The 15,065-nt window shown below is 42.4% G+C and overlaps 1 protein-coding gene across 2 annotated transcripts in view; it reads left to right on the plus strand.

Annotated features, from left to right (window-relative positions):
- Nucleotides 1-15,065, plus strand: part of LOC124155806 (optomotor-blind protein-like) — a 433,776-nt gene that overhangs the window by 376,886 nt on the left and 41,825 nt on the right. For both annotated transcript variants that reach the window (XM_046529926.1, XM_046529924.1), the window contains exon 4: nt 13,153-13,299. In XM_046529926.1, the coding sequence (XP_046385882.1) occupies nt 13,153-13,299 (147 nt within the window). The remainder of the gene's footprint in view (nt 1-13,152; nt 13,300-15,065) is intronic.

Here is a 15,065-nt window from a genome sequence, read left to right on the forward strand (position 1 = left end):
CCTTGTTAGTCTGAGTGAGATAAAGACAGGGGAGGGAAGGTGGAGGGTGTTAGGATGGAGGAGAGAGGAGAGCATATTATTTACATATATATATTTATGTACAAGTGTACATATTAAAGGGGGAGAGAGGAAAAATTGGTGGGAGAAGGGAGGGTTGATCGCCGGTTTGGCTGAAGGGAAGGATTGGGAAGCGAGGTTGCTCGAGCGATATTTAAATAAAAGCGTTGGCGAGTAGAAATGGTGCTTGGTTGTGTCGGAGAGTAGAATGACGGTATGATGAAGGGGCGGAGAAGAGCTGATTCGAGGTTTATACTCGCTGAGATTTTTCCAATTGGTGGCTAAATACAGGAGATTTGCTCACCCCAGGTAAACATCAAAACTTAAGCGTCTACAGATGAAGCCAAGTAATGTCTGATGGGTTCCTGTATTATAGCCTGCTCACCACTGGTTGTGTGTTAGGATACGAAACCAATAATTGTTTGCCGACTCTCCCGAATTCAGTGAATCGTATAGGTGATATTCGTCTTCTAAAACGAAGAGACTGCATGGTTGATGAACTGTCACTTCTGGTAAATGTTTTTAGCGTCTTGAGATTTTAAAAACCCCAGCTTAGTCGGTTCTTCGTTTTCATTTTTACACCCTTCATGTTCGCTAGCGCAATGCTTGAATGATCGGAGATTTTTGTGCTTTTGTTATGATTGGGTGAAATAAGAATAGCGGTCAACTTTTTCCGCGAAATATACTGAAGGATAAAGATTTTAAAAGTGATTTTTCGTATTTCCTTGGGGAACTCTCTTTCAATATTGTGGTTTTATTTCGAGCGAGTGTGCGAAAAGAGTAAAATGTCTATGGGTAGTTAATATAGTAATGGCAAATGGAAAAATTACTACTTAATATTTTCTGAATCGTGTGATTCCATTGAAACCTTATAGAATCGTTTCTTGAAACTTCTCTTGGTGACTCTTCTCCCTGCGTGCTACTCAACATACAGCATCAACTGCATTGGCATTATCCGCAAATACCAAGCAGCCTAGAGAGAGAGAGAGACGCACCACCCGTAGCAGAATTCAAGAATCAACGATCACCCCCTCAAGACGAGAAAGGTCAACGTCGTCTCAATGGCAGGAACGTGAGGGATAGGGAGAATGGAGAGAGGGTGGAGGAGATAGCGCAATGGCTCTAAGGAGTGAAATGGAGAGATCTTCATTCTTCTGTTAGGGTAAGGCTCCTTGGGGATACGCGGCAACGCTAAGGGATGAGAAACTCCGCCCCATCTCGTCTCCAAGGGGTAGGACAGGGGCTAAAGTGATTGGAGAGGTTAAGGAATAGAATGATAGCGGCGCAAGATGTAGCCTAGATTCTGGAACGCAGGGAGAGGGAGAGAACACGGGTCATGGAGCTTTGGCATCCGCTAGCCTCTCGAAAAGTGCGCCTGAAGAGGGTGGATAGGTATCGAGGAAAATACTCGAGTGGCCCAGAAAGTGTTCTTGAGCGAATATCATATTCGAATCAAGTGGAGTGCGAGGGTAAGATATCGTACTCGTGAACGAGGTACCTATCTGGAGATGGGATAGGATGCGATTATACCGCGGTGGTGGCTTTCGCAACTTCGCCATTTTTCTTCGGGAGGGTAGATGGAAAAAAAATAGAGGCCGTTCCCCGCGATCTCACGCTCATGGAAAGCATGATAGAGTAGTAACCGTGTGTACCAGGAGCCTGTAACTAATTGAGTCTTGTGAGCTTCAGTTTTCCCACGTCTTTTTTAATGTCACGATTCCACGACTTGAGTCGTCAAAGTGAAAGCTGTTTGAACACGAAGGTGATCGGTATTTTTGTAACTTGACTCAATGATTCCGCATTCTAATTTGATAAACGATTTTCTCTAGATTTGAGATCTTTCTCAATTATGGATTCAGATGGACTGACAACCTTTCAAGCTATCCCGGAAGTATCATTATAATAATTTTCTCCTGTGTATGCCAATCATGTTTCCTTGGGTTGACATCATGACGGAACATAACATTTCGTTTTGAAGTAATGGACTTGTTTTTGTGCTTAGTGAGTCTTCCTTATATGCTAACGCATGTTAGTGCACAGACTTTTCTTAAAAGGAATGGGTATTCAATAATTGAGATTCCTACCCATTGGAACAAATATATTTTTGCATAGAATTATAACTCCTGGTTAGACAATTTTGACGATTTATTTACCTTAATGTGATCGATTCAATTTCATAAATTAGTCACGTTTTATGGTTTTAGGGTGTGAAGCATAATAATAAGTACAGGGGCTAACGGCGGATTACTTTTAGTGTTTTACTTATTCACTATCATTCCTTTGAAATTATTTGATTTTCGTAGTCTCATGTCATTATTTTCTTCACTTCAGTTGTGAGGTAAAAGAATTTTCTTCCCAAACACAAAGTCAGTATTCCGGAAAGAATAGGAGATTTTTTTGATAGCGTTTCTATGTTTTTTATTCAGATCATTAACAAATCCTCGACACATTTGCTGACGCAGAATTAAAAACAGTAGTGCCTGTTGATGGCGCGCTCTGCTTTCGATGAAAACTTATCTAAGATCCTCCTCTCTTGGTAATAGTAAAAAAGTAGGAGCGAAGATGGATAAACGCAGGACACTGAGTCGTAGTTAGTAGATGGATGAGAAAAAGCTGGGATGTCTCTGGCAGCTAAACAAATTCTACACTTTTGCAAAAGTAGGGTTACCGTCAGCAGTGCGTGTTGATGGCGTGCTCTATTTTGGATGAAAACCTCCGTAGGATCTTCCTCTCTGGGTGATAGTAAAAAAGTAAGAACGGGAGATGAAGAAACGTGGGACGCCGTAGTCGAAGGGAGTGGATGGAAGTGAAAAAGGTAGGATGACTCGGGCGAAAAACTAAGCGAGGGTGATGGCATCGGGAGCCAGTGCGTGTGCTACTGGGTTTTGTCGGATGGGGTGGACATATCTTTTCTGCTGATTCCACTGGATGGTGATTAGAGAGGCTGACTCCGCCGGCCAATCAGCCACGCCTTTTTAAGCTTTTCCCACCCCTCCCTCAACCAACTCGTCCTTCGCCCAATGCACCCATCCCTCATCCCCCAACACCTCCCTAATGCGCCCCATCGACCCTCTTTTGTTCTCCTCGTACTCTCCCGTCCTTCCTACATTCTTCCTCCTCGACCGTTTTCTTCGCATCTTACTTTTTTATGTTCCCGTCTCCCGCCTGATCGCGTCTCACCAGTCATCCATGCTCTAGTTTCCTCCTCGGGTGCCGTGGAGTTCACTTCTCTCCTTAGGAATTCCCTGACTTTCCGCAGCAGGCGTTCCCAATGTTCATGCTTTGTGCGCAAGTTGTTGGTGCATTTTCGGTGGTTCTTGTGGCTAGGTTCATTAGGGCATGCAACGAAGGCCATGGGTTGAGGGCTTGTTTCACTTTTATGGTAGAATATTAAGGTAGAGATTCGACGACGGAAAATTTGGAGGATTTTTCTTGCGAATTGAACTAAAATATTTCCATATCATGTACTGATATCATCCATTAAACTTTTTATGAGGTTATTTTTACTTGAGGTGCGATGAGCATACCTAAAAAAATCTTTTATAAGGACATTTTTTCCCTACGCTTCAAACTTAAATGCCCATAGTTGTGGAGCAAGGTTGAAATTTTCGTTTATGTCCGAACAAAGTTTATGTACTCGCTCGTGACTTTAGCCACCTTTAAGTTGGTGGGTGTATATCTTGAGCTTGTTTATTTCACCTTAATTATGTTCTTTACTTTGCCCCATTATTTACCATGATGTTTCGATATATATCTGTAACTCTAGTTGAAACTGCGGTAACTCTAGTGAAATTCCAGAGGGTTTAGCTGAAACCATGAGAAAATTTCATCATTCGATGATCAAATCTAGAACTTTAACCCTACCTAAGTTATGTCGTAGTAATTCCCTCCTTTCTATAGTTTGCGATACCTATTTTGCAGCTGTGACGCCCATGATTTTTGTGATCTCAAATTTCCTTGTTTTTACGGGGATATTATTACCCATGTAATATTACCTCACTATCATTGCCTTTCTTCAGCATTTTAGTTTTGCTATCGCGAGTTTTACTCCATTTCCCTTTTTACTACAACGCAAAAGGTCCTTCTCCTCGGTATCATTACGACCTAGCGATAAATCGAGTGGCTCAGTCATAGCTGGACCCATTATGCCAGAGCGCCTCTCCGTCAATTTGATTCGTCATCGCCTCGCTATTGACCGCTCTCCGGCTTTTTTCCTTCTCCGCCGCGGCGTCGCTCAGGCAAACTCCCCTAAAAACCCTACGCCTCATTTTTATTGCCATCCCATTCCGACTTCCATACTTCTTCCCTTCTCCCTCGCGAATTTCACGACTTGCATCTAATCGTAACGATGAGGCGGTGATTATTACTTTTGTGGAGGAGAAGGGGATTACGGTGCCTAGGTGATGCGCCAGCGAAAATGTTTGGTTCGGGCAAACGCTGACGAGGGAAAAGTATCCGTGGCTTGTTAAATAAAAAAGATCCGTATCCATCCGGGTTCGGAAGGATAATAACAATGCGAACGGGAGGTAGTTGACTTAGGGAAGATGGCCAAGGGTATAACCGGGGAGAAATTTTACTTTTTCTTAATGCTTTATGGGACTGCTCTTCCTCATCTTGGTGCAGTAATGAGGTGGGTACTTGGTGGACCTCTCATGCTTTTCGCGTTTTGCCGAGAAATCTCTCCGCTCGGATATCATTCCGATATGCCATCTGTAAACCTTGGTATCAAATGGAGAGTTAGTTGACTTTCTCATTTTTAATTAAACTGTCTTGGAGTAAAGTTTAGATAATTATTTTTTTCTCTCTCTTATTTTGACCTCGTTTAATACATGTTATAATAATTCCTGGAGTTTAGGTCAACGTATTTTATGAAAACAAGTTATAGCCAACGTTTCCATTTATTTTAAATCATCCTCAGGGCCTAACATTGTACATATTTATTGATATTAACATAACATAATATAAATATAATAGCAATAATAATATTAGTAACATAATATCAATATTGTACTGCACTGAATTATACCTAAAAATTCTCCTGTGCGGGTAATTGAAATCGTATTCTCTGTGCCATAAATTAGACATAAATATCTTCTTTCGCTAGGCCATTAATTATTTGCTGATTGACCACAATTCGATGATAAAAGTTAAAATTAATGTATGTTTTCTCCATCCCCTTTTTATTTTACCCTAATGTATACTGGCTTTCCAGCTTTAATGAATTGAAGTAGTTAACATATTTGGCGTAAAAGTAAATGGAAACGCGTTTACTTTCTGCTCAATCCGTGGTCCAGATGGTAACATTGAAAGGAAATGCAGCATCCTGACATTTTTTTGCGACAAACTAAGATGCGTAGGAGACGATGAGCGGGATCAAAATTGAACTTCGTCAAGGGAATCCCCTCGGAGAGAAAGAGAGAGAAGTCGGCTTGATTCGTTAAGCATCAGACCGTTTCCTTTTTTTATTATTATTATCATCATCATCCGAGCGCACGCTGAAATCCAACACTCCCACTCACGCAAAGGCGTTTCCAGATTTAATTAGTCAATTTCTTTTTGCGCGGCGACAGAGCATGATGGGAGTTGATTGAGATGGACGGATAAGTGGGAAGAGAGAGGAAGGAAAGACGTAGAGGGGAGGCTAGGAACCTCAGTGAGAAGAGTAGTATGGGGTTGTGTGGGTGGTAGGCAGGATGAGCGATTAGGAAACCGTGGGGTAGTATGGGAAGGTATAAAATGAGAAGTCGCCGATTCCCCAATTGGAGCGGGGAGGTTGGTTACTGACGAGCGCCGCTGACGTCGCTCCTTTGAACTAGCGAGGCGAAGAAATGGTTGAAGTGGCGGGAAGGAGGGTAACTCCGGAGTGGGATGGGTGGAAAGATTTTTTTTTTTTAGCAGTCAGGAGAGAAAAAGAGTAGGATTCGAAGGGAAGGAGAGGTTCAGTGGAAAGGATGCGATTGATAGCGAGGAGATTTATCGAAGGTTTTGAACGAACGGGTGAAAAAAAAAGACGAGCGAGATATCTCGTCTTGCCGCACGCCTTCGCACGCACCCGGCTAACGACGCCGCTCCTGCCGCCAGCCGGCCCTGTCTCGCTCTGCCGCCGATGTTCTCGTTACACGGGCGTGGCGCCAGGAGTAATATCCGCGGAGCCGAGTGGCGGAGCCACTGGCTGATTGGGATTCGCGGCGCGGATTAATTATCAGTCGTGAGGGAAGATTTGTGAGAGGAGGGCGGAGTAAATCGTGTTTTGGGAAGCCGGGCTAAGCGTTGAGTAAACCATGAGCAAAACCCTCTTTTGGCGTTGATCGAGAGATTAGGCGATTTGGTATCGAGCATGCTTGCACACAACATTACTTTTATATGTTTACCTGAAAGTTATTTCCCTCTTATAGAGATAATTTCCAAAGTTTGCTATACTAACCTCAGTATTGCAGTAGATATTATCGAGTACTCAAGCGCTGAAGGTGTTTTTTCACCCAATCCTTGGATTTATAACAACCGGTTCATCAAAGCCTAGAGGCGGATAAAGGCATAAAATCCTGGAGAGCGTAGATAATAGGGAATACATGCATGGAAATAATTGCTAAATGCAGAATTTACGGTTCTGTGAATTATGCATTTTTTATTTGCTTCTTAGAAGATAGGAGTTATTTTGGCGTATTATACATGTATAATGAATGGAATTAAGCGTAAATATTTTCGTGGCTGTAGTAAAATTTTCTCCTTCGATAAGAAAGGGAATTTTTTTTCGTTTCCCACCTACGGGACCCGTCACTTACTTTTTCAAGTTTAACTATAACTGGAGGGAGACTATGTTGACTTAATTATTGCCCCCCTTGAAATTAATTATTGCGGTATTTTATTAAAAATAACAGTAACTATTAAGTTCTTTGCAGTGTTAACCTCGCGCGCTTGAAAGCAGTTTGGATCATTCGTCCGAGAACGCCTCGTGCGCCTTACCCGTAAGAACTGAGTCACGTGCGACGAGAGCGACATATCCCCTCTGGCGGAGAAGTTTGGAACTCAATGAGCAAGCCGTTCACGTTTTCCCGCCAGAGATATTTTAAATGGCGGCGGGAGAACGTGTGGCGGTCAATATCCCTCTGCGGTCTGAGATTGTGGGACCGTCGCATATGCTTTAAGCGTTCATTCCTTATTATCAAAGATTAAATATTACAAATATATAAATTAAACTGTCAGAAAAGCGATTTCTAAAAAAATAAGCACATTGTTCATTTACGTTAGCTATACAACTTAGAATGTCGCTGGTTTCCTTCGCATTTTATTAGTGCCTCATTGGTAATCCGACCATTTTTCTTGGATCTAGTCTGTGAAACAGCTGGAAACCACTCTGTGTTGAATTATATTCATATTTTGGCACAGAAAACGTGAATTAAAGAGAGAGCTCAAGATTTCTACGCCAATTTGGAAAATTTCATGGAGTGAATTGATAATTCTAAAATGTTTTTGATGTCAACACCTACTTGTGCCGACTTGATAACGACTTAGATAGGTCTTGAAATTTTATAATATCGGAAATCACGTAATTTTTACATCGGGATCTCAGAGATTTCAAAAGTAAAGCCATTACAAAAGTTGATATACCTACTCTACCGACAAAGGTTGAGACTCGCTCAGAAAGTATTTTGGGGCTTCAACACTTTTTATCCATACTGATTGCCAATGTTTTTATACTGCGATATCGAAATAAAATCGTAAATTAGACGTCAGTACCTCATATATGTTAAAGAGTAACGATTCAAAAGTGACTGGACGCGCTTAGGATAACGTCACAGCTCCGCTGAGACCTTGTCGAACACATCACTGATTTGGGTCTCGAATATATAGTCTCCACTCCGACCACATGTGCGTACTACGAGTCCATCCCATTCCAACTCTCAACCTCTCTCTACCCCTATACGCTATTCTGCCCTCTTCCGTCCACCCGCTTCGAACACTCACGCCTAATTGGACTCCTCGGGCCATTTCAACTCCCTCCTCCTCTTCTCTACAATTCCCCAGCCTACTACCCACGTCCCTCCATCGCTTCCTCCAACTTCTTCTTCCTTCTGACCGTCCTCCAAAGCCGCCATCCCCACATCATCCCGCTCTCCCTTTTAAAACTCGCCGCACAATCCTCCAAACAGTCGTTTCGCATTAGGTTTTTCACGAGACCGTGTGGCTTGAACACACACACGCTCACGGTCGGTCTCTTCCCACATCCTTTCCCCAGCGGCGACTTCCGCCAGTCCCGTAGTCGGCGGCGGCGTTGTCGCAGACGCGGCGAGAAAAGCCGCGGTGGCTGGCAATCCGCAGATCCTTTCCCACGGCAATAGTGGAGGGCAGCCCTCCTGATCCTCGGCGGTGGTGGTGTGCGGGCGAACGTGTACCACGGTCACCCGCGTCGGCGTGCCTCAAACCGATTCTTTTTCTACTTTTTTTTGCGTGTATATATTTTTTCTTTCTCACTGTCACCAATGGAGCTGGGCAGGGTCGATATCCATTCTGGCTTTAAGCATTGTTAATCTCTTGAAGGAGGTTTTCTCTCAATTAGCGTCGTAGATTCTGGATCTGGGGTGATCACGCTGCGCTCCCTATGAAGATAATTATTTCCAGCAAAAGGCTTTAGATTTCATAACTTTCGTGAAATAGTTTAAAAGTTAATTTTTGCAATTGCAATGCACTCAAGCAAATCTCCTGGGCTTTTAACCTACCTGAATTTCAAGGAGACATTGGCCCAATGAGTTTTACTCAATATTTTTGCCCGTAGAAATACATAAGCAGATCAGGGCAGGAAGTTGAAGGTCTAGATTTTCTGTCTTATTACATCTCATTAAGACGCCATAGGAAGAACGGCTATTTGATTGAAGATGACAGCCACGAATGTTACAATAGAGGATCCTCAAATCGGTCCTAAATGTGTTGTCACCGCTCATTTAAATGGGTTTACAAAAGTCGCTATTTGTGTCGCTGACGGACAAATTGATACGAGTTTCACGGGAAAAAAAGGTGTTAGTAGTGGTATTAACCGACATTTATATGCATATGCATACAAATTTCATCACTTTTCAATGCTATTCCTCGCAATCCAATACATTTTCCTGCAAAATATTGGATAAAAGTTGATCGCACTGCAATCATCACTGCGTCGCGGACAATTTTTAAAACCAATTAAAATACGACCGAAGAGATAACAGAAATCAGCCCTCTATGCGATGAAATTGGGCCTTCTCTGCAGTCCCTTTGATGACAGCTTTCGCCAGGAATTAGGATGATGGGAAGAGATACGTAGGTTTCGGCGAACCGACTATTTATTCTGCACAGGGAAGTAGTCAAATGAACGCTTCGTGCTATGTTGCTTCTTCGGTCAGTGACGTCACCCTGTTTAAAGGTTATATATAGGCTATTCTATCTTCAAAGAAAACTAATCCGGCGATAAACAATAAATATTTTTGAAGTATAATACTTCCCTGACGTTTTATCGGCATGGTCTTTCAAGAGTGCATTCTGAACGTGCCATAGACTTTAAGTCGTTGTCTTTTATTTCTATTTTTCTCAATTTAACCATCGCAAATTAAAATCGACCACTGAAAGAATCCCCGGTCTATGTTCAGTGTGGACCGGGTCAAGGAACAAACGGGGCGTTTCCTTTCATAAAAGCCTCGTGAGAAGAATTCCTCTCCTTCCCTCCTGGCTTCCCGTGGAGTGGGGCCTGACCCCATCCCCCTTTCGCAGTCTCGGTCCATTTCTCAATGGCTCGTCTCTCCCGCCTTCTTTTCACGGGGAAAACTGCGAGGCTGTCACCTCCAATAACCTGAAACGTCATAACACGGAAGGTCAGAAATTCACAGCCCAGGAAACCACACAAGGAGAAACCGTGGGCATTCTCGAAGTCGGAGTCTAGCTTGACATCTATCTCGGTGACTAATTCGAGTTGATCAAACGTCAACAATAGGCCGCTCCTTTTTTCAGAAACGCCAACGGTTTTGAAAATTTTCATAGACACTTTTTGGGATTTATATATACTTATTTATCCAACTGATCAAGGATTAACTTAGATACCTACATCTGGCTCCTGTCTTGGAGTTAAATTTTCTAATAAACTTTCAAAATGATTATATAGCGGCAACCGCGTTCGATACGTATGCATTGACATAAATTTTACGGAAAAGAGCGCAGTTATAATGTAACAATATGGTACAGTAAATCAAGGACATTTTCTTACTTAGGATGATGGGAAGCAAGTGCTAATTATTGAATTATTCACATGGAATGCAATGAAAATAACTGTCACATGTATAGGAAACTCTCAAAGGACATCACAGCTGCGATACTAAGTGCCAGTATTCGTGATACGTGGTGATATAATGCATAATCATGTGACTCATTAGTTGTAAATATGTTTCATTCGGAAGGTATTCACTAGTCTGTTGAAAGGCTATATTACCAAGAAATGTTTCTCCCTTTCAACGAGTCATAGTTTCAATATCGCATTACATTAGACGCACGCACAGAGGCGACCATGGATGGAAACGGAGGTGGCTTAGGGAAACTTGGCCGTTCCCAACTTTTTCACGCGAAATTTTCTTCGAATTTTGAATTTTTCCGTGACTTGACAGCAAGCTCGTCCCATGGGGGGTCCTATCACTCTCCATTGCTGATTTGGCGCGCGTCTTTTCCTACGCAAAATATTCCCTGAGCCAGAAAGGTGTCAAAACTTCAGCTTTTTCCATTCGCTTGTGGTTACCTTCCCCATCCCAACGATCCCCGCTCGCTCTCGCCGTGGAGGCATTATACTCCGCTTCGTCCGACCCATTCACATCCCAGCCTCCTGGGCTCCACTTCCTGTCCGCGGGGCGTTCATTCATATCGCCTCCTCGGTTTCGCAGCTTCCTTTCTCCTCCATGTACCAGTCCTAGCGATAGCTTATGCCCTCTAAATGCGCATAACAGGGATTTGAATACATTTATGGCGGTTCTATGTGCATTTTTAGCAATATTAATACTTCAGTCCTTTTGAATAAATTAATCTTACCGTCTCATCCACCGCGTCTGTTAACTTAAACGTATTGCGCAATTGAAGGACTAGTGGAAGAGGAGAACGGCAGAGGAATGCCTAGGTTGAGATGCATGGAGTAAGTGATGAGTGTTGTAATACAAAAGAATTACAGTGCTCTGAATTGCTAAAATATTAGCGGATAGAAGGATTGAGTGGAGAGCTACGTCAAACCAGTTGATGAGTGAACGATCGTAGTCTTTCCCGGAGAACACTATTGATAAAATCTTCTCGGGTTTGGTGCCGGGAAGGTTTGTCTTCACCCTGATGATGATGAGGGAGTTTCTCATCGAAACGTTGGCCTTATACAGCTTTCCCCCGAGCCATACACGAGAATATTTTATCAATCTTATGAGAACTGACTTATCTTATGATGGTGATGTATACACATTGTCCTGTCCTGCCCAACTTCTGTTTGGCATCTGTCTTTTTGATCATTCGAAGTGACGTATCTTTATGCATTCATAGGGAGCACTACCAGTGAGATTCACACACCTTATCGTGATGAGTACCCATTTAGGCGCAGAGGCGGATACCTACGGGGGGGGGGGGGGGGCGCACCACCCCCTTGCGAGCCATCTCATTGCAGAACAAGAATCGTAGCTTTTTTATCATTAGTCAGTCTTGTATATGTGTATAATTAATTTTAATAAAACGTTCTGAAACTTTGCAAAAGACTTGATTATTTTTCTTCCGATAAAAGTAAAGGTAGCTCAAGATATCTTTTGCGCCACCCACTCCAGTTTTTTCTTTATCCGTCATCACAGCTTATGTATGTGCAATACCTGCGACTTCGATGCAGTAAAGCCTATTAAAAGGAGAAGCTAAGAAACTTCTGGTGCTTTTCTGGGGTGCGTTGGTTCTCCTTTTGGGCTACAACACCTTGACGCTCTCCGCTCCCTTCCTGCCCTGTACATATATATATTTCCACCTCCGTTCCCTCCTTTTGGTCCTTACCTTTTTTATTCACAAAGAGAACCCTTCCCCCTTCTCCTCTTCCTATTCTTTCTCCACGGCACTCCGGCCTCCCGCGTTCCTCACCCACTTCCCGTCGCGGGATATAAAAGACTGCTCCCTTCCACGCATTTCCCTCAGTGCGTCCTTTGATTTCGGCGTCGTCGGTGGGAAAGCGGGTGTAATATGCATTTCTAAATGAGAGGGGAGCATATCTCCGGGCTCAATTTCGCGGTCCGAGTCGTGCAAGGTTCTAATTGTTTCGCGCTCGTTCGCGGCGATTAGTGTGGTAGTTCGCGCGACGTTCCTCCGCCGTTGAGGCGGGTCGATTGCGTGCGGTGAATTTTTTTTTCGGGACAGTGCAGCCGCGGCGGAATCATGGTGCGGCCGAGGGTGGCGAGAGTTTTTTCTCAGGAGGCGGGTCAGTTTACTTTTCGGGAAAGGGCTATAATCGTTCGTCATTACCCGTGGAAAACTCGCGAACGTTCTACTTGGACGTGAACGGGGGTGAAATACTTATTTTGGTTAAGTTCTGAGGGTCAGCATCGAGACGGTGTTTTTACAGGCGTCTTTTTTTTATGTTTTAGCTCACCAATTCAACTCATGATAGTCTATCATTTGTGCACTGTTTGGAGTAAAAAATATGTGAGTGCGGTTTTATTTATTTACTTATTTGCAAAGGATAGCAATGCGCCATTGTTTTTAGAGTGATTTTTTTCGTTTACGTTTTTAATAATTTTGAAAAAATTTTCTTGTCATCGTCGTTTTTAGATAAAATTTTCCGTACCGCAAAAAATCATAAAATTTGTATATATTCTTGTTTTAATTTCAATGCTCCATATAAATTATTGAGGGTTGTTTAGAAATGGATGTGGTTCCTAAATTAGTAACTTCAATTTAGCACGATTGCCATGCTAGTGCAAGTGGTGAGTGTAAAATTATAAACAGTAGCTAATGTAAGTAATTACTATGGTTGGTTAGTTTGGTCTTGTTTCGCATTTCGTATCATCTCTAACAAATACTTTTTCCTCCTTTTCCCCCTACCCGATCCCTTCCTATCCCCATTTTTTCTACTCCATACAGACGATTCTCAACTCCATGCACAAATATCAGCCGAGGTTTCACCTGGTGAGGGCCAACGACATCCTGAAGCTGCCCTACAGCACGTTCCGGACCTACGTGTTCAAGGAGACGGAGTTCATTGCTGTCACAGCTTACCAAAACGAAAAGGTACGGAAAATATTGCTATCTATATTCGTAATTCCTATTTTAATTTATGTTTATAAACTTTTCATTGGGAAATAATGGAAAAATTTTGGACCGTGGAAAAGCACATTTTTTATTGATACGATCTCTGATGACTACAAAAAATAATGGATTACTAGTAAAATGAATGGATTAGTCAACGTGAGGTACGATAAAATTCCATAGCGTTATCACACATGTTTTTTCGTCATAGCATACTCTCCATGGATGTCAGCGGGCCGATTGAATTTTTGCTCTTGGAATAAGATTTTTAATTTTTTTTTAAATTGACTTATTCCTTTCAAGTCATGAAGCTATGCATCATTTTGTCATTAACTTTAAAACTTGAAAATGAGGTAGATTTGTTCCGAACTTTCATTTCATCCAGCTCTGCCCGAGTATTTTTTTTTTAAGTTTGTGGTTCAGGCGTCTAGCAATGAGAATAACCAATCGGAAAATATCGCCATTTTATGAAACTTTTTCGTCCTTTTTAGAGACTGCCGGTTGGAATATTTCATATCTTGTGTGATGTGAGGCACGATGTGGCGAAAATTCTTAATATTAGTAAATTTGGACATTGCAATATTTCCACTGGATTTATTTTGACACTACGCGTTTCGTTGTTACAAACACTTGATAATTTTATGACCTTTTTTTGATAATATTGAAGATGGCAATCCGATCCGGCACTTGATAATGTTATTTGTAACAACGAAACGCGTAGAGTCAAAATAAAACTCATTGGAAATGTTCAATTTTACTAATGAAGTATTTCAGCTGAAAATTGCGTTATTTCTACGGCATCTCTTGACCGGCATCTCTACAGCATTTGCTAGTCCTTTTTTCGTTTATAAGTGCTAGGCGTCTTTTCGTTTCTACCCTTCCCTTTGCCTCATCCGATTCTGCACATCTGGAAATTTCCTCTCTTTTGTCTCACAGTCCCGTCCCCCTCTTCATCGCGACTCTTTCCTTCTCTCCGGGTTCCCGTTTTTCTCACGACCGGGAAGAAAATTCCCATAAGGCCTCGTCTCCTCTTTGTCTAGCTCAACCTGTTCTCTCCATCATGCCGCGTTGATTTCTTGCCTCCTCAAGAACCCGAGTCTCTCTCTCTGCTACCTCGACTCCCTCGCGGAATTTTCTTCGTTGTCATCCCACTCCCCATCACTCCCGTCTTCAGCCTGCCGTGGAATAAGTGTGAGCGAACAGGTGACAGCCCAGCTTCTCTGCGAGCTTCTTTCGGCGTTTGCTCTTTGCGTCGACGTGTGCATATTTCCTGATTACTTCTCAGTAATTTTCCATAGTTTGGATGTTTCCGCGGCCATAATTGCTTTGGAAATATTCAGTACTGTTTTTGGTAAAGGGTCGGCGTAATCTCGCTTTACCTCCTTCTTTACCTTACGCACAAGGGATAGCTAAATGATTTCTCCGGCGCTATGTTAGTTTTTTGAGTTTAAGCGGAGACAGCTTATCCCTGCACTCTAAGTACAGTGAATATTGGCAAGGAATGTTTGAGACATTTTTGGCATTAAATTTAGAGATATTTTTATATTTACGGAATATCTGAAAATGTATTTGAAAACTGAATGTTTAAAACAATTCATCAAGCTTCTAAGATATCAGAACATTTTTAACGAATAAGGTACTTGTTAAATTTTTCAAAATGACACCTAAAAGTTTCTTGCGTAGAATCCATTTCTTATGTCCAGCCATTTAGAGCGTAGACGTTTCCATGAGCTCACGTTAACTTGCTG

Source organism: Ischnura elegans, chromosome 3, assembly GCF_921293095.1.
Source record: "Ischnura elegans chromosome 3, ioIscEleg1.1, whole genome shotgun sequence".
NCBI lineage: Eukaryota > Metazoa > Arthropoda > Insecta > Odonata > Coenagrionidae > Ischnura > Ischnura elegans.